The following is a 27,248-nucleotide window of genomic DNA, read 5'->3' as shown; positions in this document are numbered from 1 at the left end:
ACACATCCAGAGATCAGCATTGCCTCTGAGAGCACTTCTTGCCCTAGGAGACTGCCAGGAATTAGAGGTAAGAGGAAGCCAAAAAATCCAGCTGCTGGTGTACCAAAAGGGAGGAGCAATCCAAGAGTGGAGGGGAGTGAGGACCAGGGCAGGAAGCCAGGTCTTAAGAGGCTGGGATGTCTGAGGAAGGACTCTGGGCAGGGTCTCCTGAAGGGGTCTGGGGAGGACTGGGTCAGGGGCTGTGTTATGAAACAGACACTTAATATGAGCTGGGGCACAAGGAGAAACATGCAAAAAGTCCGATCTTGCTTAGGGGGTGGTTATAACAAAGGCCCAGTTTAGGTGACACAAGCAGTCAGACTGGCTTGGGGTCTACAGGCCTTACATTTCCTATAACTAACACCTGGCATGGATTGGGGGTGCCTGAACCTGCAGGAACTGGGAGAAGCGGGACCTTTAAATCACACAGGGGCTTTTATATGTTTTTCCAGAGGCAGCTGCTTCCATGGATGAGAAGCTTGGAAAAGATCAAAAGTTACCCACCACCTTGTGCAAAGATGCACGTGCAAAGGTCTTCACCGGCCATAAAGAGCTGCAGGCTCTCAGAGGAAAACTCATCACTCCTGGCTAATGAGGCCCTGGCAGATGACAATGAGGCAAAGAAGACAAAGAAGGCCAGCCTGCCCTCCCAGAGGCTGGTAGGCAGCGCAGTGACAGCATGGCATCTGACTCTGGAGTAAAGATTTCTCAAGGAGGGGGAGGGGGGACAGTAACCAGCAAGCTACAATTTTGGAGCAAGGCTGCACCCTGCACACAATTTTTGGTACACACTGCGGAATAGACCCTGGCATGCATTGGTGTGGTGATCAGAGTTATGCTGATGATAAGTACTGGGGCCTCTCTTAGAATCCTGCTGGGAGTATCAATTGTTACAACCAGATTGGAAAGTGATTTGGCAGCATCTCCTAAAGCTAAACATGTGTGTCTTCTATGACCCGGCACTCTCAACCCCCAGGAACATGCCTAGCAGAAATGTACATACGTTTGCTAAATGACATGTACGCAACATTCACAGCCACAGCATTTGTAATAGCCCCAAACTAATGACCTTGTTGATGGTGGAATGGTTGGGTACTACATGGGCTTTTGTACAGTAGAATACTAGTAAACAATGAAAGTGAAGTAAGTATGATGTGCAACAACATGGGTTAATTTCACAAAAATAATACTGAGCAAAGGAAGCTAACACAAGGGGACAGACTGCCTGAGTTCATTTACATAAAGCACAGTCAAAACCAACCTATGGTGAATACACAGAAAACCACTGACATCTGCCCTTTAAACAGGTGAATTGTATGGCGTGTATATCTCAATTAAGCTGTTATTTACAAAACAAAAAGACTATGGTATTAGAAGTCAGGATAGTTGTTCTCCTTGGTGAGGAGTAGTGACTGGGAAGGGGACACAAGGGGGAATTCTGGGTGCTGGCAATGTTTGGTTTCTTGATTTGGGTGCTGTTCACAAGGGTGTGTTCAGTTGTGACAATTCTTTGTACTTAGAATCTGTGCACTTCTCTATATGTCTGCTATACTTCAATAAAAATATCTGGAGGGCTTCTGGTGGTCCAGTGGTTAAGAACCTGCCTGCCAATGCAGGGGATATGAGTTCGATCCCTGGTCCGGGAGGATTCCACATGCTGCAGGGCAACTAAGCCCATGCACCACAACTGCCACATGCCATAACTCCTGAAAGCTGTGCACCTAGACCCCACGCTCCCCAACAAGAGAAGCCACCACAACGAGAAGCCTGGGCACCACAACCAGAGAGTAGCCCCCACTTGCCAAAACAGAGAAAGCCCACACACAGCAACAAAGACTCAGTGCAGCAAAAAAAACTTAAAAAAATTTTAAAAATTTACCACAAACAAAGCAGGCCTGGCCTGGCAGGGCTCAAGTGCATGGATATGATGAGTTGAAAGTGCTCACTCACTTCAGAAAGGCCCTGTCTGCCACCTGGGTACCCTTGAGAGGACCCTGCTAGTGTGTATGAGGATGGGGCTCCCCATTTCACGAGTCAGGCATCACCTGCAGGGCCCCAGAGTAATTCTCAGAGGAGAAACTAGGGAGGGTTCACAAAACACCTCTCTTTCCTGGGCTTGGCTCCAGTGGGCAGCTGTGGCCTGGGATATCATCCTCACCTCAGCACAGGCTGGGCCATGGTCACTGTGACTCGTCACATCTCAGCCTTCAGGGGTCTGATCTTCTGTTCCAGGACTGGGAAGGAGGTATATGCTCAGGGAGATCTTCAGGGCCACCTGCCTGAGGTGGGGCTAGTCTGCAATGTTGCAACTCCAAGGCCAGCCTCTGCCTGCCCCAACCTGGCTCTTCAGGGTGGGTTTGGGGAGCTCCAGCAGGAGGAGCACTGAAGGCCCCAGGAATATGGATCCCAGAGAGAGCACTGAGCATGGGAGAGGGGCTCCCTGAGGACACCAGAGAGAACAGAGGTGAGACTTTAGGGTACAGGGCCACTGGGGATTTGTGGCAGTGGGCCAAAGTAGGACATAGGACCGTAGCCACTGGGCCAGTGGCCAGTGGACTACTTTTATCCAGGGAGCATTAGTGGCTAAGTCCTTTATAGATCAGACTGTACAAAGGGCTGCTGCCAAGGCCAGGGACTTCTGGCCCTTGAGATTTTGATTCAATTCTGCATTTGAAAAAAATCTTCATAGGTGAATCTGACGCACAGTTGGATGTAGAGACCCACGTGGATAAATATCAATCACTTATTCATTCAACAACATTTACTGGTCAGCTACTCTAATTCTAGGTCTGGGTCAGGCTCTAGAAACACAGAAGAATATGGTCAGGCCTTGCCCTTAAGGAGCCCATAGTCTGAGCTTCAGAAAGAAGCTTGCATGTGACAGATAATTACAATGCAGAGATGACAGCAATGACAGGATTCTGGAGCACAGACAAGTGATGAAAAAAACATATTTGTGATGCTTTTGAGAAAACGTAATTTGTCCTGATTTATTTGTTTCACTGGTCTGAATTGTTGTATTTTGCATTGAAGTAGCTCCAGCCCAGCTCAGTAAATCTTAAATATTGTCCATGATAATTCACTCTGGAAAGAGGGCCCACCACCAGTGGTTTCCAAGCTGTTTTTAAAAATAACAAGCTAGGAAAGATAATCGAAGATAGCTAACTATGTCTGTTTCATAATTTCTACCATTAAAATCATCTAGAAGAAGCATATCTATTTTTCACAACTTGGGGGAAATTAATTTAGCTTATCATACATAAAGGAGTCCATTAGACCAACCCCCTTCCCCCCACCACCCACATACATGCACAATAACAAACAAAACTAATTCTCTTCCTCTAGATCGGCACTACACGACGTAAGAACATAAAAATAAAATCAGTTCCTGGCCTCGGTACCTCACTTAAGTGATAAGATTGGCAAAATGGGCCTAAATGCCTCCTTTTTCCATAATCATGGAAATCTATGACATTTAGCCCAAAATTTCCTGTTTTAGTTGCCACAGTGGCCCCTTTCAAGGCCAAATTTCTTCTTTGAGCGATACAGTGGGAGCACCCTGTTCATGAGAGTCTAGCCTAGAGCAGGCCCAGAAACAGAGGAAGCCACCGAGGAAGCACCTTCAGCACCCAGAAGCATTACCTTGGTCCCATGATAGAAGTCGTCCACGCACGTGGCATTCATGAAGGTCTGGTGGAAGTGGGTGCTGGTGTCAATGCCTCCAGGGATCACCAGTTTCCCCGTGGCATCAATCACCTTGGCCCCTCCAGGGATCATGAGTTCACGGCCCACCTGCTGGATGATGCCATTCTCAATGTAGACATCAGCCTCGTGGGTGCAGTCATCATTCACGACCTTGCCTCCCTTGATGAGAATCCGCACACTGGCTGAATTGGCAAGCATGTTCCTGTGAAAGGTGAGAGGGGGGCATTGGTCAAAGTCCCTTTTCATGGTCACCAAGGTCCCACCCCTTCCTGTGAGAGCCCAAAATCAATGGGCAGAGGTGAGGGAGCAGGGATGGGGAAGAAATTTCTCCATAGCCTGAGGACACGGGTCCTACAGCCAGCTGGGGTCACAGGCCTCTCGCTAACCTCACAGCAGGACTACTTGGGAATCAGGACACTGCAGCAGTTAAGGTAAAGCTAGAACCCAAACGCAATTCATGGGGTCGCAAAGAATAGGACGCGACTGAGCGACTGAACTGAACTGAACTGAACTGAGAACCCAAAGAAACATCAGTTTTCAGCTTCTCAAGATGTTGTGGGGGTTGTAAAGAATTTTCGTATATCTTATCTAATTTTGGGCTTCCTTGGTGGCTCAGACTGTAAAGAATCCACCTCCAATGTGGGAGACCTGGGTTCCCATTTTATTACTACAACAGTCCAAGAAGTGGCATTTCACAGATGAGAAAACTGAAATTGCTATTAAGCAATTTATGGCTACTAACTAGCCAAGTCAAACCCAGAGGTCTTACATGAGGAATGTCCCCACTAAACCATATATGGTTCTGGAGATATCGGAGGCTCCTGGGGCGTGTCTCAGAGGGCCAAATTCTCCAAGCCTCACAGCTGTTTAATTCATGCCATTCTTCAGATGGATTCTGCTGCAGTTCACCCTCCTGTGTTTGCATCAAGAAGTCCACTACCACACTGAAGCTCCCTAGCTGACTGCATATTGATAAACTCATCCGAGGAGCTTTTGAAAAGCATCCATGCTCAAGCTCCATCCCTTAAGATTCAGCTTTATTTGGTTCAGGCTGTGCCCCCAGAATCCGTTTTTCAAAAGCCACAGACCTCTATCATACACTTAAAGAATTAACACCAATCCCTTCCAGAAAATAGGGAAGGAAACCTTCCCAAGTCATTTTATGAAGTCAGTATTACCCTGATACCAAAGATAGACAAAGACGGTACCAGAAATAAATAAATAAATAAAACATCTAAAGTGATATCTCTCATGAATGTAGATACAAAAATTTCTAACAAACCTCAGCAAACAGAATTTAGCAGTATGTAAAAGAATTAAAAAACCCCACCCATGTAAATGGGATTACCTCCAGGGATGCAAAGCTTGCTCGATTTTTGAAAATCAATCAGTGTAATCCACCGTATTAACAGGCTAAAGAAGAAAAATCACACAATCATATCAATTGATGCAGAAAAAGCACTTGACAAAATACAACACCCATTCATGATGAAGACTCTCAGGAAAGTGGGAATAGAAGTTAACTTCCTCAAGTTGATAAAGAACATCAACAAAAAACCTGTAACTAATATCAGAATTAACGACGAAAGACTGAACATTTTCCCCGCTAAACTGGGAAGAAGTCAAGGATGTCTACCTTTACCACTATTATTCAATAGAGAAAGTCCTAGCTAGCACTATGGCAAAAGAAAATGAAATGAAAGATGTATCAATTGAATATAAAAGTTGTTCTTATTTGCAGGTGATGTGATAGGGGCTATGCAGAAAATCCCAAAGAATCTACAAAAAAATCTCCTAGAACAAATAAGTGAATTCAGCAAGGTCACAAGGTATAAGATCAACATACATAAAGCTATTGTTTTTCTATATACTAGCAATGAACACATAGATGCTCAAGAAAATTGAAATACTTAGGCATAAATCTAAGAATACATATAGGATTTGAATGCTGAAAAGTACAAAATGCTGGTGAAAGAAATCAAAGATCTAAATAAGTGGAGAGACATTCCATGTTCATGGATCGGAAGACTTAACACAGTAAATATGTCAGTTCTCCCCTAATTGATACACATGTTTAATGCAGGTCGATTTTGGCAACTCTCTTGACCATTCCATATCTGAATAGAAATGATTTTCATTTAGATTTAGAAAATATAAATCTGACCAAGCAGAGGGAGATATACCCCCCTCCCACAATGACACTGCAACGTCATTGTGGGCTCAAAGAAAGCCAACATTTTTACTCAGTAAACTTATTCTTAAGGATCCAATCAATTGTCCCCTCTTCTGAGAGGCCTTCCCTGACTCCCTCTGTATCTTCACTGACTTCATGGCACTGGAATCTGTCTCCACCTCTGGACTAAGTCTTCAAAGTCAAAGGCATAGTAGTGAGCACTGTATCTGCCCAGTCCTCACCCCCAGCATCCAGTACAGGAAATTCAAACTGTGAAAAAAAAAATGAATGAATGGCCACCTCTATTGATACTTGTGCACCCAACAATCAAATGCTTTAAAGCAGTAGGCCAATTCCACATGTGTTGTCTGGGACATTTGGCAACTCTGTATATAGGATAATGCTCAACTTTCATCCCTCTTCCAATACAGCACATCACTGTGAACAGAGCAAAGAAAGTGACACTCTTATCTCTCATCCTCATCATTTTATTTTGCCTACCACCAGCCAAAGTACAGGAAGCCTGTGTCCCAGCATGAAAAGGTCTTACAATCTGTTGAAGGAATAACTCTTGTAAGGAAATAAGTCAGCCAGTTGGAGAGCTTAGCCTGCTCTCCTGAACTCACTTGGTTAGGCAGTTATTTTTCGTTTGTTTGTTTTATTTTTTTGTCAAATTGACCAGGCTGGAGTGCATGGAATCTCCACACCAAGAAAGTTTACAGTCTGAATTCAGCTTAGACTGTCAGGTCCTCTTGCTGTTAGGAGAGGCTGGTCCATTGGGGTCTGCTGCTGGGAGATGCTGGAAAATAAGACAGGTGGCTGGGAGTAAGCCTCCTTTCCTTACATTGTCTCCCATGAACATCTGGTCCCTGCCAGGCATCATTCTGACCTTTGGGGAGAAGGGATCCCTCCCCTAGTGTGGAAGGAACTGGGTAGAGGCAGTGGGGAGGAATTGGAGAGGCCAGAGGGACGGGGAGACCAGGACTGTCACAGCAATAAGCCCGTTGTTTGAAGCTGGAATAAAGCTGACATATGTCAGGAGAACTTTTGTCCTAAAATCTGAAAGCTAGAATTTTAATTTAATACACAATAATCAGGAAATGAACTTGGTTCTTAGGTGATGAACAAAACCTTTCTGGCCAAAGGAAGCCTCAAAAGCCTTCAGAGATGCAATCTCTTCCTTCCAAGGCCAGAAGTGGCCACAAAAGGAGAGATGCAAGTTCTCAGCAAGAAATAATGGTGATAAGACATGCACAACCCTCTGTGCAAATATGTAATCCTCACCTTTGAAAAGAACTTTAAGTAAGATGGAAAATAGGAATATTTATGCTGGGAAATTGCTGCACAGTCATTATGTCAGCATGGTAAATGAGAATATTGATTTGCTTATTAATCCACAACACATACTCATAGCACACACCTGGAGGGTGGAGACCCTGGAAGAATGATGTGAAAATGATTTACTGGGCTTTCTTGTCTGAGCTGTGATGCTGGAATCATCATAAGCCAAGGGTGTCTTCTTCAATAGTAACAAGGCTCTTAGTAAGCTAACACTTTGTGCCTGGAATTTAATTCACACAGCAACCCCAAGAAGTAAGAACAAGGCGGGAAGTATTAGACCTATTTTAAGAGAAGGAAATAGAGGTTTTGAAATAACAGGTAACCCATTAGAGGTCATACAACTCCAGGGTCTGGGACTTACAGGGAAGGTTATCAGAGTTACTCTGGGTAGAAGGGTTTCAGATGATTTTTATGTTCTTGACAGTTTTTTTATATTTTTCAGATTTTATACATTAAACTTGTATTACCTTTTAAAATCTAAAAAGTTGTGTTAAGAAGGTTTTTTAAGCTATAAGAAGCCAGAAAGAATCCAACATGACCCTTCACTAATGTCCAGTGGGCTCAGTCCCTCCCTCTGCCATCCTCTATGTGAGGAGATGAAAAAAAGACCTGCTCCCGACAGCTGTAACACTAAATCCTTCTCTAGAACACTTGGGCTGCCACCATGACTCACCCTATCCTTTTCCACTTCATCGTTGGAAATCCCTGAAGGCTAACCAGGCTCTGAAGAGGCTGGGCTCCCACAAATCCGGGGAGTCCTGCAGCTTCTCTGGTTGGGGGATCCCATTCACAGAAACCTGCTTTAGTCCTGGAACTCCGGACTGGACTAGACTCCTAGGACTACCTTAGAGGAAGCTCTTTCTCAGAATTTAGAGGATTCTAATAATGATCTTAACAATTAGCAAACATCTACTATATTCTGGACCCTTCCCAATGCCCACCATATACATTATCTTCTTTGATCCTTACAATGCCCTGAGATAGATACTATTATTGCCCCCAGTTTTACCACAAAGAAACTGATGCTTAGAAAAGTTAAAGGAACTTCTTCAAGGTCATACAGCTGGCTTATAACAGAGTGGGGTTTGAAAGCCAGACCATCCTGTTTAGAGCAGTTATGAATTGAATGTTTGTGTCCTCCCAAAATTCATGTGCTGAAGTTCTAACTTCCAGAGTGGCTATATTAGAAGATGGGGCCTTTCGGGAAGTTTTTAAGGATAAATGAAGTCATAAGGGTGGGGCCCTGATCAAATAGAATTAGTGTCTTCATAAGATGAAATATCAGAGAGCTCTCCCTCTCTCCCCTACCCACTCTCACCCCCGTGAACCGTGCTTATGCCCAGAAGAAAGGTCATGTGAGGACACAGCGAGAAGGCAGCCAGCTACCAGCCAGAAAGAGTCCTCACCAGAAACCAATCCTGTAAATAATGGCTTCAGTGTAAATAGTGGCCCGACTGATGGGTCTGATTGGCAGAGAACTGTCAGCTCCCTCCAACCCTCCGGCAGACTTACAGCTTCAGATTGGGGGGTGTTGTCATCACAGCTACCTGAAAATCTTCAGTGTTTTGGGGGTTACCAAGGCCTTGGAACACTCCAGTCCTAGACGGGTGTGTTTGGATAATAATATAGCATGGTTGCTTAAACTCCCTGCCCAAGGTGTTTTTGGAGACTATATTTTTAAAATGAATATTTGTGTGCAGGAAATATTCTATAACTTCATTCCTTCCCAGTGTCAAGCACTGGAGACAACTCTGAAAGGACACAGGACTTGCTCTCAAGAAATCCAGTCTTGGGACTTCCCTGGTGGTCCAGTGGCAAAGACTTCGTGCTCTCGAGTTCTGTCCCTGGTCAGGGAACTAGATCCCACATGCTACAACTAAAACCCAGCACAGCCAAATAAATAAATAGTAAGTATTAAAAAAAAAAAAGAAAAGAAACTCAGTCTAGTGAGTGAGAGAGACACAAATAATTGCATTACTAAGTTTTAAAGTGTCAAGGGGACACTTCTTGCTTAAAGACCTTAAGTCTAACTTGATTTAGACTAGGTGTCTCTCACCAGGTACCAGATGCCAGAGCTGTGACTGGGTGAGACCAGCAGGTTGGTGATGGGAGGGATGTCTTTTGTTACACCAGTGTCCTCCCACACATTTCCATATTTCCAAATGGTCTGCATCACCAAGATGTCTCATCCCTCCTGGTCCCCCCTTGCTGTTGACTTGTGTGATGGTTGACATTCATTATGCTTCTCACCTCCTCCAGTAACCTCATTAGCACCTCATTCCTAGAGTTTTCCCTGCTAGTCTTTGCTAAAAGAAAGACACACTGGCATCTTTCCCCACAGTGTCCCTGCTGTCTATGCATGTACTATGTGTATATGTACATAACAAAGCAAGGGGTGTGTGTGAATGGGGAGATACCTCGGACCTCCTAGGAGAGTCCCCTCAAAAAGAAAGGATTTGAGCACAGTTGTTGAAACTCATGCTTTTAAAAAGTGCAAATACTACAGGCCATGATGGTCTTTCCTTTTGCTCTAGTTGGGGCAGCATATTCAGAGAGCATCCTATCAGTGGTCATAGTAAAAAAGGTCAGGATTGGTTTTACTCATTTATGATGCTTTGAGTCACTGATTTTATTCCAAAACCTGACTCTTTGCAACCCTATGGACTGTAGCCTGTCAGGCTCCTCTATCCATAGGATTCTCCAGGCAAGAATACTGGAGTGGGTTGCCATACCCTCCTCCAGGGGATCTTCCTGACCCAGGGATTGAACCCACATCTCTTATGTCTTCTGCATTGGCAGGTGGGTTCTTTACCACTAGCACCAACCTGGGAAGCCCCATAACTATATACAGAGCCAGTCTGGCCCGCTGGTTTATTACACATTATGGACTGAATGTTTAGGCTCACCTCTCCCACATTCATATGTTGAAGCCTTAATCCCAATGTGATGGTATTTGGAGTTGGAGTCTTTGGGAGCTACTTAGGTCATGACAATCTTGTAGTTTCCTAATAAGAAGAAACACAAGAGATCTCTCTTTCTGCCATACGAAGACACGGAGAAAAGACTGTCCACAAGCAAGAAACTCTCTCACCAGGAACTGAATTGGACTGGCACATTGATCTTGGACTTCTCAGCCTTCAGAGCTGTGAGGAAGGAGTTTCTGTTGCCTAAGGCACCCAGTCTATGGTATTCTTATTATAGCAGCTCAAGTTGACTAAGATACCACATTAGATAGTAATAAACATTATAGTCAAATCATCATTAAGTAACAACTGGGCCTTAAAATAAATACACCTCCTTTAAAGACTTCTGGCTATATCCTACACTCCCACTGGTTTAACCAAAAACTGATCATACAGCTCTTCTATTGAAACAAAAACATTCAAATCACATCTCTGTCCTCCCAGGAAGAAATGGGGGAAAATGCCAGATAGTTAAATGCTATTAGAAAAAATAATTCAGAGGTATAAAATTATAGAGCTACACAGATTCATCAAGTGGACCCTGCCTTTCCCTCCAGTGCTGGACTTTACCTACAGGGACCTTGAATCGAAGGGAACCAGTCCAGAACTAAAGGGGTGGTGTTCTGCTACAAATATCAGGGATCTTAAGAATCTTACAGTATATTCAGGGAAGCAATGATGTCTTCCTCAGAATGACGGTGGATACCTCCAACATGCAAAGATTTACCCAAGTGTACACAGCTCATATCTTCCCAGTTTCCTAGTCCTTGTGTTCTTGAACCAATAGTGGGTCAGAGTTAAGATGACATGTTGGCTGGGGAAAGAGGGACTTCCGGGTGGGGAGGGAAAAACGCTGTGAGCTGGAAGCCAAGTCTTTCTTAAGAAAGCCTCTTCGTGTTTAAAATAGTAACAATTATTGCTATCTGCTCTCCCACAACCATCTCGCAGGATGACAGTGAATTTCCTGCACTGCCCACCTTCCTGCAGTTTTTGTCATTGAACAGCTCCAGCAAAGAAATGCTTGGTTGGGTGAGGCGTGGGGGGGCACTTTGCTGACTGGACAGTCAAGGTTACAGCAGCTCTGCTTTTCATTCATGAAATGCACACACCCCACACTCCTAGAACGTGCACAATGTAAGTCCTGCCAAGGAAATGCCAACCCCAACACTGCGTTTGGAATTGCCTGCTTCTGTCAACACCTTCCACAGTTCCCCGAGCCTGCAGGGAGGTGTGAGACGAGGAGAGCGGCAGTCTGTCCGGCACAGCTGCCTCCTGCCAGCCGCTCAGCCGGTGGAAGATGAGTGGCTCCAGCTCTCGGCACAAACATCCGAGTCAAAAGACACACCGCAAAGGGACACTTCTTACAGGAAGACCTTGAAACTAACCCAACAGGTATTGGTTTAAGATGTATATTCCCTCTTAACAGGCATTGGTCGAAGACTCACATTTCCCCTTTGGGTAGAATCCACAGGAAACCATGTGATCTTTAGAGACAATTGGTCACTGCGAGAGCCAGTAATATGCAAGAGTTACACAACTGCCCTGTGACATGAAGGTCCTGTGCATTTAAGCCGACCCTAAGAGCACCCTGGGGTGGAAGCTGGAAGGGCGGTGAAGCCATCAGGTCATGGGGGACACACTGAACAGTGATGGCTGGTACCTTGCTCCAAGCTGATAACATTTGTTATAGGATCAAAAGGTAATATAAGTCAGGGGGTTGGAAAATAAAACTATGCAGCTATTTTTCTTCTTCTGATCAGCACATGGGGAAGAGAAACAGACTAATGAGAGAGCCATCCCTGGAGGGGTGTTTGTGCTTAGCGCATCCTGGGATGATTCTGAAAGGGGATTCTCTTGGCGTTGAAAAATGAGAACAAATTAAAGGTTCAACACAGCACAAAAACCAAAAAGGGAAGTCTGAGGTGAGTGGGAAACAGCTAAGTGTTTACATTAATAAGTTTGATTTTTTTAAAAAGTAAATTGCTTTCTATGTAGTAAAGCACTAAACAATTCTTAACTAATCTTAAAGTGCAGTGTAATTTTATAACTAATTCTTAACTGGCTTTATAAACTCTTGGGTAGATTTTAAACAATTTTATAACCTACGTGTAAGGTATTAATATAAAGAATAATGACACAAACCCCAGTGAACTCAGCATCGTCATTACCATTCATCCTGGTACCTCCTTCATCCCAGCTCACATCCCCTTCCTCGGAGGTAACTACTCCTCTAGTGGATTTGTATGAACTAATGACTAATAACAATTAGGTGACAAGTAACAAAAAAAAGACAAGATCACAGATGTTCCCACCCCATGACTACCTCTTCCCATATCCCGCAGTTACGCTTCACCTACTTCTGACTGCTTCCTTTACCACCTAATTCTCTGCTTGAAGCAGAAATCGGAGAACCTCCACTATGCTAGTAACAAAGGAGTGAGGCATTTTAGGGCTTCCCAGGTGGCTCAGTGGGTAAAGAATCTGCCTGCAATGAAGGAGATTCAGGAGAAGTGTGTTTGATCTCTGGGTCAGGAAGATTCCCGGAGGGTATAACAACCCACTTGAGTATTCCTGCCTAGAAAACTCCATGGACAGAGGAGCCTGGCAGGCTGCAGTCCATGGGGTCACAAAGAGTTGGACATGCCTGAAGTGACTGAGCATGCACACATGGGGCACTTTAACATCATCCAAAGGCCCACTGGACCATTCTGCTGAGTGGTCCCAAGGCAGCATCAATCAGTTCAAAACCAACTGCACTGTTCCCATCACCCATCCAGAAATCTGGGACTTCTCCTGGATTCCTCTCCAACCTAGGCCAGTATCAGTGTTCAAAACGGCTGGTGTGCACCTCAGAGTTTTGTGCGAAATATTTTGAGGGATTCTGGAAGTAGAAGCCAACCATGGGCAAAAGAACTGGGAAAAGTAAAAGGGCAGGTCCTCCATCTCTCATCTGGGGCTCATCAAAGACTAGTGGGGACCCGGAGGCTGGGTCCTCCAGGCCTGGACAGGAAGAAGAGCTAGTGAGTCTGAGGGGTAGCACAGGGAGGGCAGAGGCTAGAGTGGTTGTGGCCGATGTTACACCCCCACCCCCGAGACACACTGGATCCTTCATCCAGCAGCAACACACTATTTCTGCATCTAATTGGCCAGGCAGGAAGTTGTTAACACCCCAGGGGCTCTATAACCCAAGGGCTGAGCAGGATCTAGGTTCTGGGTGGCAGGTGCCAGCTGGAACAGGATGTTTGTAACTGGGGACCATGAAGCATCTGCATCTGGAATACTGCCTCCACCTTGGTCACCATGTGGTAGAGAAGGTAGCACAGGACAGGTAGGGCAGGACAGGGCAAGACTACAGGTGAGAGCCCAGCACCAGGGCAGCCTCTTCAATAAGCAGTCTGTCAAATGATGGACATGAATGTGGTGACCGAAGAAGGGCTTGCTCCTGAGAAAGTGTGAACTACCAGCTTAGACCAGGAAGGTGCCATGAGTGGAGCCCAAGGGGCAGGCCTGGCTTCTGGGACAGCATATATGAATCCAACAGGGGTGAGTCCTTAACAAGCTAAGATCAAGTAAATGCTTTTAATCCCATGGGTTCATCAGCCCAGCCTGGCCCGGAGGGGTGGGCTTACTGAGCAAGCACCATGAGCAGCATAAGAGGGCAAAAACGAAATTCCAAAGGATTAGCCATGAGAGGGTGGTAAGAAATGGAGCTGCAGGCCACTTGTTCAACGAGATTAGCCACGAGAATCGAGCAGTTGTTAGAAGGCAGAGCCGAGTGCGCATGTGAGTGTATGTATTGCTGATCCAGGACGGGCTTCTCTATGTGCCTGCTGTGGGCATCCTGGCCTGGCATGGCCAGTCTTTGCATTTGGGCAAAAACCCAGCTCCTTTTAGGCACCCACTGACTCACTGAGGTCAGGAGGCTCATACGAGATCCTGGGAGGCTGAAACCAGCAAACACCAGTAAGTATATGTAAAATCACCCTTCCATGAGCCCAGCTGCTCCAGGACCCTGGAAGAAGGGCAGAGGAAGGGGCGCACACACTGGAGACATGACTTCCTGCCTCCTGATTGAGGCTTTAGCCAGAGAACACCTGGTTCTTCACGACCAGTAGAGTCACCACCGCCACCACAACCCTCCCGGCTCTGGTCGCCCCTCTCTGGCAGGTTCCTCAGCCCTGCTGTGCTGTCCATGCTCTCGCCAGCTGTCCCCAGTCCCCAGAAATAATTCCATCAGCTCCCGTGGAAGGACAGCAGCTGCAGCTTAAGGGAGTTAGTGGCCCACAGAGTGGCTGCTGCCTAGAACGCCAGCCAAATGGCAGAGAGGGCCAGGTCCATGGCCAGAAGAAGGGGGCAGTGCATTTCTCACTGAGACCAAGATTCTCAGGCGGCGGAGGGGAAAGACACAAACAGAGGAAAGGAATGAGTTTTCCCAACTGTAAAAGCATCACAGACCTGGGCTACCCGATAAAGTCTGCATTTTGCAAAGAAATAGAACAGGAAAATAAAAATGCTTTTCTCTCTTACTAACCACGGCCACATACAATGTCTTGAAAGCAATATAATTGAAGGAAAGAAGGAAAGATGCAAGACACATAAAGTACGGTCACTTAACATCCAAAAACAGGCAAAAATGATTTATAGGCATATAGTAGTAGAATCCTTCCCAGGGGGTGCTAGTGATGAAGAATCCACCTGCCAATGCAGGAGATGCAAGAGATGCTGGTTCTAACCCTGGGTGGGGAAGATCCCCTGGAGAAGGGGCTATGTGTGGGGACAACCACAAGGTTTCTTGAGAGCTATAAATACTCTAGTCTTTTACTAGGGTGGGAACTAAGACAATTTAAATTATTCTTTAAACTGTCCTTGTATTATCTGTGCTCTTCTGGATGTATCTCACAAAATATTTAAAAATTAAAAAAAAATACTGAACTGCATGCTGGTACACAAAAATGATATATCAAGCATTACTACAACTGGATGAAAATATACATACAAAAAATAGACCAGATGAAAATAAACAACAAGGTTTGTTATGGGATTATAGATGATTTTCCCCTTCTAATTTTTCAAATTTTCTATATAATACCATATTAATTTTATAATGAAAAATAAATATGGTAATTTAAAACAACAGCCTTCTGTATTGCTTGAAAAAGATTGACATAAGGTGAAAAAGTTCCTCTTTTTAGGAAGTCTTGCCATCAACCTGCCACCTTCTGCCACCTAAAGCCTAAAATGACCAGGCTTTAGGACAAACCAGTCTCCTCCTTTATTTTGACTCTTAAGTAGATTCAGAAGGACATACACTTCTTTTCTCTGACTCCTTTAAAGAGGAGTCAGATATTCCATCTTGAGCTTAAAGTGTGCTTCTAGCCCTCTCTCCCAAACGCAATGTTTTTACCAGCCATTGAATTACACCACTAGTGCTTCCGCTCAATCAATGAGCTCTCCCTTCCCGTGCCTGCTCTGCCAGCTGCCTTCTCATGGACCTGACTCATCACCATCATGAGGCAAATGGATATTTCTACCCCGATCCAGAATTCCTGGAGCCTGAGAAGAAAATCGCATCAGTGTTTGTGGACATGAGAGACTAATGGAACCCAGCTTTGCAGAGATGAGCACAGTAGGGTGGGTGAGCCACTGCAAACTTACCAACTCCTTGCTGGAGACGAGCTCACATGGGTGAAACAGCTGGGCACTTGCGGGAAGCACCGTGCACTAGGCGTGTTGGGCCAAGTGGGCATACTTAGGGGGGTAAAAGAAAGGACTAGGGGTGAACATGACCAGCTTCCCCTTGATGGGGGCAGTGATCCCATTAACCTGATTGTGTCCTTATTTCAGAGACCTGTTTAAGGGACCAGCAACTGAGAGTGAGTGGGACACAAACGAAGCCGGGAGGGTATGAAGAAGAGATGGAGTGGGGACTGGGTAGAGCAGTGCCACAAGCACCAAACTTGGGTTTGCCCCTCTAGCTGTGTCACTGTGGGCACATCCTTCACTGTTCCAAGAACCTCTTCCCAGCTGTAAAGTGGCCATCAGCACCACCCCCACACCAGCGCTATTAAGCTCTTTTTGTGCCAGGCTCACACATAATTTCATATAAATCTTACAACAACCCTATGAGGTCATTAAACATTATCATCCCCATTTTATGGCAGAGGAAATTGGGTTGGAATTCAAATGGACTAGACTAGAGCGCCTTGAAAGCAAAGCCTATACCTTATTTTATCCTCCCCAGGGCTTGGAATGCAGAGCAGGATCATTAAATGCCAGTTGAAGGAAAGCAGGAGGATTGGTCATACGAGATAGTGGTGGGAAAGCATTTTACAAGTACGAAGTGTTAGCCACAGGAACCAGCTGCTAGCGATGGCAAGGAAGGGTCTCAAAAGAGAGTTCTGTGATGGTTGTGAGGGTGTTTGGTGCAAGCCTGGGGGCAGAAGAACAAAGCAGGCATTCTTTGGGGTGAAAAAAATGACAAGAGGCAGAAGCAAGCAAGGATGGGCTGGGAATGGCACTTGGGGAACTGCCTTGGGGCCGAGAGGTTAGGCAGGGATGAGGAAGCGGCTTGGAGAGCCAGGGTGTAAAGTCACAGAGTGTAGAGCAAGAGGCTCTGGCTTCTGAATGAGACCTGAGGGCCCTGGAGGGTCTGGGGGGCCCTGGAGCCTTCAGAGAAGGATGCCAAATACAGTTGGGAGGTAGAACCATGATGTGGGGGCTGGTCTTCCTGCTTCTTACCTGTCACAGGCTAAATGGAGGCTAGGAGAACAGTGACAGTGGTGGTGACTTTGGCATGAGGATGCAGTAGGTTAATTACAAGATGCTCACAGAATAGAAGAGGCAGGAGCAGAGCTCGGGAAGGACCACATGCTGGGTCTCTGGAGGAAAAGGAAAACAGAGTGGGGATGACAGTAAGAATGGCAGCCTGGGCAAACAGAGGGAGCAGAGAGCTGTGGACAGATGGAGCCCAGCTGTCAGGGCACGCCTGTGCTTTGTGGAAACACAATAATAAACAGTGATTTCAGCCTCTCTCTCTAGGAATCTCTTAGATCAGTCAGAGGATGGCCACTGACCCAATCACCCAAGGTAAGGAGGTGGAGGAGCCCAGAGTGTGGGTTTGTATTTACTGAGTGCTGATGCTGGCAAAGATTGAAGGCAGAAGGAGAAGAGGGTGAGAGAGGATGAGAAGGTTGGATGGAATCACCGATTCAATGGACATGAACTTGGGCAAATTCTGGGAGATGGTGAGGGACAGGGAAGCCTGGTATGCAGCAGTCCGTGGGGTTGCGAAGAGTCGGACATGACTTGGTGACTGAATGGCAACAATAGTACTATGTGTCAGGGGCTGTGAAGGCTCTTAACACAGGGCATTTAATTAAAACAATGTCACACTTGCCCTTGGAGATGATAGGCTACCTCCCTAGACAGACTGGAGGGGATGATTAGTTCAGATGACACAGCTTCATGGAAAGGAATTGGGGTGGGGGTAAATCTACACTGAAAAATACTAGAGTCAAAAGGTGTGGGTCATGCTAATGGACTAGCAGTTTTAATCACTTGTGTGTTGAACTTTTAGGAGATACGGCAAACAAAACACTCTACTCAGTGTCCATTCTACCCAATAAGTCTGTTTTTTATCCTCTTTTCTCCAACCACACCCCCTGAGTCCAAGCCCTTGTCAGCTACCTGGATAGGACATCACTGTTACCAGGATACTTCTAATTGGTCCCCCAGCCTTCACACTGTTGGTGTACTGAGCTTGCTAAGAAGCAAATCACATCACAGGGGCAGGCTTAGCACCTGCTAAATAGTACTGTATTAAGTGCCAGATGCTGAACCCCACCCCCCAGTCCCAGAGCTCACAAGTCTGTAGTGAAAAAAAATTCATAAATGGATAATTTCAATATGAGTTAAGATGATAGCTGTGTCAGTGCCAGGTGGTGGGGGGGCAGGAAGCACTTAACACTGCCTGGGATAAAGGACTGCTTCTCAGACGACGTGCCCTTGAGGGGAGTCTGGATAGCTAGTTAGGAGTTCACCAGCAAGGTGGGGGAGAAGACAAGCACGCATATTCCAAACAGCAGGAGAGAGGTGCATTTGGGATGGTCAATATATGTGATGTATGAGGATGAAGAAGAGGCAAAGCCCGGATCATCCACCGTCTGGTGGGCTATGCCAAGAGGGTGGACTAGATGCTGAGGGCAGCAGGAAGACTTGCTGATATGGCAAGCAAGGAAGTGACATCATTATATTTGCATTTTACATAAAAAATAAAAGTATAAAATAGAAGAAATACAGAAAGATACTTTTATAAATTTTTTGATAGGTTAAGCTTTTCTTAGGATAATTCAAAGCCAGAAACTATAAAACATAAGATTGATATGGATATGACTAAAATAATGAAAAATGGTGTTGCAGCAAAAGATATCATGATAAAGACAAATAAAAGCTGGTTATGTCATGTTTGCAACATATAATGAAGGATACCTATAATACATAAGAGCACTTATAAATCTTAAGAGAAAGACAAATATTCCAGTATAAAAAAAAATAGGCAAAGGATATGAATAGGTAACCCACAGGAGTGGGGGGAATACAGACAGCTAAAAAGCAGATGATGCTAATTTTTATTAATAATCACAGAAATGTGAGTTAAAACAATGAAATCATATTTTTCACTTACTATAAATAAGAGAGAACAATGCCCAGAACAAATGAGAAAAGCATGCACTCAGACAGCAGTTCAAATTGGTACAGTCTTACCAGAAGGAAATCTGAACATCTATATGAAAACTTGAAATGTGCATTCCACATCCAAAAACTTCTTCTAAGAAAATAATTGGACCATTGCACAAAAATGTATTATGTGGGTATTTCATTGCATTGTTTTTATAATAGCAAATATCTTAAGAACAAGCTGAAGGTCTGTCAATATGAGGGCTGTTTAAATAAATAACGGCATATTCACACAACAGAAGGCTATGCAGCCATTGTAAAGGACTGTGTAGATCTCTAAACACTGACAGGGGAGGTTGTCTATGATCCAACATTAAGTGAAGAAAAGTAGGCTATAGAACAGGACCATGGTACGTTATTTACTTGTGTATTTACATGTAAATGAAATTTCATATATATATATGAAATCTCACAAAATATTCATATATATGTACATAAACTCACACATAATGAGTTTTTTGCATAAAACACTATTAACTGCTGCAGTCTTAGAGAAAAAGAATTGTATCATGACTCAATCTCTTTGTACTATTTGATTATAAATTTTTTAAAATAAAAAACTAGCTGTGGAATCGATGATAGCCCTGGTCAAGGGGGCAGTAGCACCGGAGGAAGTCTGTGCCAGGGCAGGCAATCCATGAGCAAGTCAACATCTCTTGTACATTTATTCAACTACTATTCATCAGTACAGTATCTCGTGGCTTATGGGATTGCTCTGCTCAGATGTCTCACTGGCCCTTCAAATTCATCGCATCTAAAACTCATCACACTCTTGTTGGCACCTGGCTCCTCTCCCAGTGTCCCCCATTTCAGTGAAAGACACCCCATCTTGAAAGACAAGCCAGCATCAGGGGCAGCATCCTCAGGGAGGTGAGCAGATGGGGGCCACCTCCACAGGCAATAGCGAATGGCCCCCTTCTTTCACTCTTTTCACCTGGGCCCCAGACAAGACAGCATCTTTTCAAATGGCTGCAAAATAGGAGCTGAACACCCTCTCTAACCCAGCCCATCTGGCTGCTGCCTTTCTTGAATGAACAGTTGGAGAGAGGGAGTGATGGATTGTTCGGGGTTCAAAAGCTTTTCCTGGTGGCTGAGTCTGAAAAAGTAGAGATACCTTCATTCACTTAAACAAAAAGAGGTAATGAGCTTTTCCTTCAGCCCTTGTTGGGCTATGGAGCACCTGCTGAGTAACTGCCAACAAAAGGGATGAATAAGTCTGTATCTCTGAAAGCAAATAAATGGGAGTAATAGAAGTCTGGTTGTCTGCCCATCTAATTCACCCTGAATGCCAGCATTTCCTCTTTTTCTTATTCACCTGCTCCTACTAGAAAAGAGGAGGGATTGGAATGGATGATAGATGCCCAATTACCTTTATAAACACAATTTATTCCCCCCCCCCCCCCCCCCCCCGCCTTTCCTTCCCAGAAGGCTTGGCCAGATTCCCTAGGTTCCCGGTCCCTGGCTACCTCTGGGGACTAAAGACTGGAGCTGAACATGCTAAGGCACCCAGTTAGGACACCTGGCTCGGGGCAAGCCCTGACTGTGTGCTCCACCTCTTCTGCTGCTGGAGGTCAGAACCCCAGATTCCACATTAAGTACTCAATGCCCTGTGCCCAAGTCTGGCTTGGTCAAGGGCCCCCTATCTCATTCCCAGTAGGTTGGCGTATTCATCCTTCTTGTTGCCTATCACCTTATCTGGGAGTTGGGGCCTGCTCATCTGCATCTGAGGCCCCCTCCACCCGTTGGTACACTCCTGCCACCAACTGCCTCCTCTCACCACCTATGCCCACACTCCGGTCACTGTGCTCTACCTGATGTTTTCTGCCATGTGCCTGGGTTCCCTGCCAGCAGTGGTAACTAAGCCAGAGGGAACTACTGAGCTCTCATGCTCCAGAGCACATGCGCCACAACTAAGTCTATCTACACAACTGAGTCTGTGTACCACAACAAAGATCCCATGTGCTGCAACTAAGACTCGATGTGGCCAAATTAATTAAAAACAATTTTAATGAGCAAAAGGTTTGAAAAGACATCACAAAGAAGGTACAGATGGCAAATAAGCACATAAAAAGATGTCAGCATCATTGTTTATCAGCGAAATGCAAATTAAAACCATAATGAAATATCATTGCCCATTAAAAAGACCAATAATATGAAGGTTTTTATATTATTTGCAACTCTTTGCGACCCCATGGACTGTATACAATTCATGAAATTCTCCAGGTCAGAATACTGGAGTGGGTAGCCTTTCCCTTCTCCAGGGGATCTTCCCAACCCAGGAATAGAACCCAGGTCTCCCACATTGCAGGCGGATTATTTGCCAGCTGAGCCACCAAGGAAGCCCAAGAATACTGGAGTGGGTAGCCTATCCCTTCTCCAGCAGATCTTTCTGACCCAGGAATTGAACCGGAGTCTCCCGCATTGCAGGCGGATTCTTTACCAGCTGAGCTACCAGGGAAGCCCATGATGAAATATCATTGCCCATTATAAAGACCAATAATATGAAGGTTAGAATGGATATGGAACAAATGGAGCTCTTGTACATTGCTGGTGGAAATTTAAAATGGTGCAGTTCTTTTGGAAGATATTTTGGCAATTTCTTATAAAGTTAACATAGTGCTCAGCAAGCCCACTTTGTAGGTAGTTGCCCAAGAGATATAAAGACATGTGCACACAAAGACTTATCCTTGTAGTAACTTTTTTCATTATAGCCCCAAACTGGAAACCACCCTAGTGTCTACTAGGAGGTAAACGGACAAACAAATCATGAAAACACTACTTTTTATGTAGAATGAAAGAAAATTCTGAATATAAAGAATTGCTACAACTCTGTAATAAAAAGACATAACCCAGTTTAAAAATGGGGAAAGGATCTGAATCAATATCTCTCCAAAGAAGATACATAAATGGCCAATAAACACATGAACAGATGTTCATTTAGCCATCAGGCTATGCAAATCAAAACTACAGTGCAATACCACTTCACACCCACTAGAATGATTATAATAAAAAAGACAGATAATAACAAGTGTTGGCAAGGATGTGGAGAGCAGTTGGAACCCTCATACACTGCAATAGAAATGTAAAGTGATACACTGCTTTAGAAAACAATCTGGTGATTCTTCAAAAAGTTACAAAGAATCACCCTACAACCCAGAAACTCCACTCTCAGTTTATACCCAAGAGAAATGAAAAGATATGTCCACATAAAAACTTACACATACACACACACACAAAAACTTACACAAGAATGTTTATAGCAGCATTATTTTCACAAATCCATGCAAAGGAACATTATTTAGCAATAAAAAGAGAAGAGATATTGACTCATGATAAAACATGGGTGAACCTTGAAAACATCATGCTTATTGAAAGCAGTACTAATACTGGAGTACATACAGAAACCACTTGTAATTTATGGGCTGTATGAACACAGGCAATGAGACTAGATTTGAGCAGTGGGCTATCATTTGTGTGCCCAGTCTATAGATTTAGTAGTGTTTCTCAGTCTTGGCACAAATGAAATTTGGGGCTGGTTAATTGTTTGCTATAGGGACTACCGTGTGCATTGTAGGATATTCAGCAGTACTCTTGGCCTCTACCCACTAATGCCAGTGGTACCTGCACAGCTGTGACAACTAAAAATGTCTCCAGACACTGCCATATGGCCCCTAAAGGGGCAAAGTCTCCCATAGTAGTGAGTGAGCGAGTGAGTGTGTGAGTAAGGCACTCAGTCATGTTCGACTCTTTGTGACCCCATGGACTGCCCCCTGCTTGGCTCCTCTGTCCATGGAATTCTCCAGGCAAGAATACTGGAGTGGGCTGCCATTTCCTTCTCCACTCCCATGGTAGAGAAACACAGGTCTACAATGATAGCACATCACTGGTTGGGGAGGAAAGGGGAAGGGGATTGAACAGAAAGAGACACAAGGGGGAACTTGCCTGGAGGACCAGTGACTAGACTCCTTGCTTCCAACGCAGGGGGCATGGGTTCAATCCCTGGTGTGGAACTAAGAGCCCACATGCCACGCAGTATGGCTACAAAAGTGTGTATATATACATATACATATATATAAAAGAGGCATAAGGAAACTTTGGGTGGTAATAGAAATATTCCATATTTCAAGTGTAGTAGTGATTACTCAGGTACATAAATATGTCTTAAATGAATGTTAAAAATGGTTGTGTCCATTGCATATAAATTACACCTCAGCAAAGTTACCCTAAAAGCAACAAAACACATTAAAAAAGAAGGACTGCTAAAGGGAACTCAGAAAAAGAAGAGATGTAATTTAGCAGGAATTATATTTAATGCCAAGCTTCCTGCCAGTTCAAGTAACTGGGGAAATGGTTTGGGAGGGAAGGTGAAAACTCTTATTATTGAATAAAAGGGCAGCTCTGATTCACCCACCAGGAAAGACACTTTGAATCCCCAATAATTTCTTGCTCCCCTCTATCTAATGGAACAGTCAAAAGAAGGCTTCAGTCAGAATGTTTTAGAGAAAGCAGTTCTGTTCTCTATGTAGATAATTCTAGAAGGAATTTATTGGATTACTCTGAGGAAAATAAGCATAGAGGTATTTGACTGCAGTTTTGCAGAAGGTGCAGAAATATTTTCCCAATGGCCATTTTTAATATAGAGCAAACATCAATAAAAGGCTGGGGAAATTCTATTAAATTTTAATTTAGCAATGACATTTCTTTGAAGGTTAAAGTGATATAGTCCAATTATAAATTTACATCTGATGCTCTGACTTACACTAAAAGAGAATACAAATATATATTGGACATCCTCCAACTGATAATGGTAAGGAAGATATCTAAATATTGCTCCTCTAGTTAGGTCATCCCATCCCCAGCCATCCCTAAACAAAGTTCATGCTCCCCACTTCCCTCCCCTCAGCTTATTGTTCCAAAATTAAGGAACATTATCCTCGTGGCTCAGATGGTACAGAATCTGCCTGCAGTGTGGGAGACCTAGGTTCAATCCCTGAATTGGGAAGATCCCCTGGAGGAGGGGATGGAAACCCACTTCATTATTCCTGCCTGGAGAATCCCACAGACAGAGGAGCCTGGTGGTCTATAATCCATAGAGTTGAAGAGTCGGACATGGCTGAGTGACGAACACACACATAGATTACAATCAGGAAAAAAGCAGGGATGCCTTCTCTGACCACAATTATTGAATGATGTTTGCAATTTCCTAAAAAATGCAAATAAGATAATTAAACCCTCAAGATAAACATGGAAAAAGAGGTAAGCTATGCTATGATTGTATACCTAGAATCATACAATCTATGTGGTACCCAGGTGGCGCTAGTGGTAAAGAATCTGCCTGCCAATGCACAGGACTTAAGAGATGCAGGTTCAGTCCCTGGGTTGGGAAGATCCCCTGGAGAAGGAAATGGCAACCCACTCCAGTATTCTTGCCTGGAGAATCCCATGGACAGAGGAACCTGGAGAGCTCACAAAGAGTCAGACACGACTGATGTGACTTCACACACATACTATGACTGTATACCTAGAAAGCCTAAGAAAATTGGTAAGATAACCAATTACAAGGTAAATATAATAAAAGTAAAATATTATTTCCTATGCTAGTAGCCAGCCAGCTAGAAATAGAAATAAGAAAAAATGTTGTGTTCACAGTAGTGAAAAACATTGGAAAACACTTAAGCATAAAAAAAAAAACACTGAGAATAGTTGAGAAAAGGCAAATCTAAATATAAAGTATTTTATTTGTTTGTATTTATTTTGTTCAGAGGCTGCCCAGTGTTGAGGGTGGGAAAGAGAGTAAATACAGATGGGCATGAATTTTTGGGGGGTGATAGAAATTTTCTAAAATTAAATTGCCTGATGGTGGCGTAACTCTTTAAATACACTAATAATCAGTGAATTGTACTCTTAAAATCCATGAATTTTATTGTATGCAAGTTATATCTCAATACAAATTCACACAAAAAGAGACCAAGAATAAAAAAACTAAGGCACAGACTCCTATAGATCTTCTCAAAGTACATAAAATAGGATCTAAACAAAATGAAACAAATATATTCTCAGACAGGAAAAGCTAATATTATAAAATGTCAATTCTCCGCAAAATGATAGATAAATGTAGCAACATTCCTATTAGAATTCCCAAAGGGTTTATTTTGAAATGGATAATGGAATTGAGTAGAGTCAAAAAATTGTGAAAAGAAACACTATGGGTTAGATAAAGGACTTCACTGGAATAATAAAAGATACTATATGAAATTACTGTAATTAAAGCTATATGGTATCAGCATATGATGAGACAGATAAATGGAACAGAGTAAGGTGCTTGGTAGCAGGTTTCAATTAAATCCAACAAAAGAGATATTTCAGTTCAGCAGGGGGAAAATGATTTACTTGATAATAGATGGGGCTGGCATCATTGGCTATTTGTCTGGAAGAAAATTAAGCAGGCTCCCTCACCTTACAGCATATATCCAAATCTGTAATCCATCTGGTTTTAATTTAAATGTAAAATATTAAGCAATTAAAAATATTAGAAGGAAGGCCAGGAAAATACATGTACAACCCAGTAGCAGGGGAGACCTTTTACATCAATCTAGAAACCAAGAAGCCATAAAAGTCAATTTCTGACTTTATAAAATTTTTAAATATGATATTACAGAAAATGATAATTTGATATAAAAATGATATAGAAATAAAGTCAATAAGCAGTAAATAGCCTGAGAAAACACGTGGAATGCATATGACAGCTATAAGTCTTACAAATTGATAAGCAAAATACAACCAAGAGAAAGATAGCCACAGGACATGGATAAGTAACATAGAAGAGCAAATCTAAATGACCAACAACATATAAAAAGATGTTCAACCTCACCAGTAATCAAGGAGATGTAAATAAAAGCCACAATAAGACATCATTTCACATTCATTAGAATTGGCAAAAAATCCAGGGTGATACCTGATGTTGGCAGGACTTGGGGGCAGAGGGTGCAGGCTGGGAGAGCTTGGACAGACATTGTTGATAGAAATGTAAAATTATTACATGCTTTTGGGAAATAGTCTGAAAGCCTCTATTAAAGTTTTTAAAAGATCTCTGACTCAGCAACTTCACTCATAGGGTTCCATCCATAGAAATAAAAGCACAAGAACGCAAGGAGACATGTACAGAAAGTCCACTGCAGCATGGCTGGTAGGGTGAAACTAGAAAACTAGAAGCAAATTGAATACCCACCAGTGCGGAATGGAGGAAAAATCTGTGGTACTCTCCAAAGGAAAACTGTGTCTCTACTTACAACACTTCTGACACCGACCACCGGAAGTTAGTGCAGGCTCCCCAGGTTAAGGCTCAGTCCCATCAGATTGTCTCCAGCTGCAGACACCAGTCCCCTGGGTTGTCACCTGTACTTCCGACCATCCAAATATGAATCTGGGGTTCCCACAATGCCCTCCTCAAATTTGTTAATTCACCAGAACAGCTCACAAACCTCAGAGAAACACTTAACTTACAACTAAGTATTCTTGCCTGGAGAATCTCCATGGACAAAGAAGCCTTTAGGACTGCAGGCTCATGAGGTCACAAAGAATCAGACACGACTTAGCGACTAACCACAGCACAACAGAGCACTGGATATAACTTAGGAACAGTCAAATGGAAGACACGCACACAGGGCCAGATCTGGGGAAGGGACTTGGAGCTCCCATACCCTCACTGGTGTACTACCCTCTCAACACCTCAATGCATTCAGCGATAAGGAAGTTCTCTAAACTCCTCTGGGTTTTTACGGAGGTTCCATTACAAACGCACGAGTGAATAAATCAATGGGCATTGGTGATTAACTCAATCTCTAGCTCCTTTTCCTCTCCCTGGAAGTGGGGTGAGGGCTGAGGGGTGGGACTGAAAGTTCCAGCTATCAATCACCTAGTTGGTTCCCTTGACAACCAGCTCCCAGCCTCAGTTACCTTATTAGCATAAACTCAGGTAAGGTTGAAAGGGGCTTATTATGAATAACAAGACACTCCTCTCACCCCAATCACTCAGAAAATTAAGTTTTATGAACTCTGTGCCAACTAGGAATGACAACCAAATATTCTTATTATATCACAATATCATATTATCCACACCATAGAATATCATGCAGTTTTTAAAGTTAGAGCTATACCAATTGTCTTAAAGGTTCTTCTAAGATGTAATAAGACAAGTTGTATAGATGATATATTTTACCAATAAAAATTATGTATCCATGATATCTACACATAAACATAAACATAAAAGGATCCTCTTCTTGCAAAATGAA

The 27,248-nt window shown here is 43.7% G+C and overlaps 1 protein-coding gene across 1 annotated transcript in view; it reads right to left on the bottom strand.

The window, feature by feature from the left end:
- DPYSL5 (dihydropyrimidinase like 5) overlaps nucleotides 1-27,248 on the bottom strand; it is an 87,082-nt gene that overhangs the window by 46,723 nt on the left and 13,111 nt on the right. Inside the window, exon 2 of the mRNA XM_061154988.1 lies at nucleotides 3,682-3,946. Coding sequence (XP_061010971.1) covers nucleotides 3,682-3,942 — 261 coding nt within the window. The 5' untranslated portion in view covers nucleotides 3,943-3,946. The remainder of the gene's footprint in view (nucleotides 1-3,681; nucleotides 3,947-27,248) is intronic.

The sequence above is a fragment of the Dama dama genome, chromosome 11 (assembly GCF_033118175.1).
Source record: "Dama dama isolate Ldn47 chromosome 11, ASM3311817v1, whole genome shotgun sequence".
Classification (NCBI taxonomy): Eukaryota; Metazoa; Chordata; class Mammalia; order Artiodactyla; family Cervidae; genus Dama; species Dama dama.
Note: the sequence above shows the minus strand (reverse complement) of the source record. Positions and strands in the feature narration are given on the sequence as shown.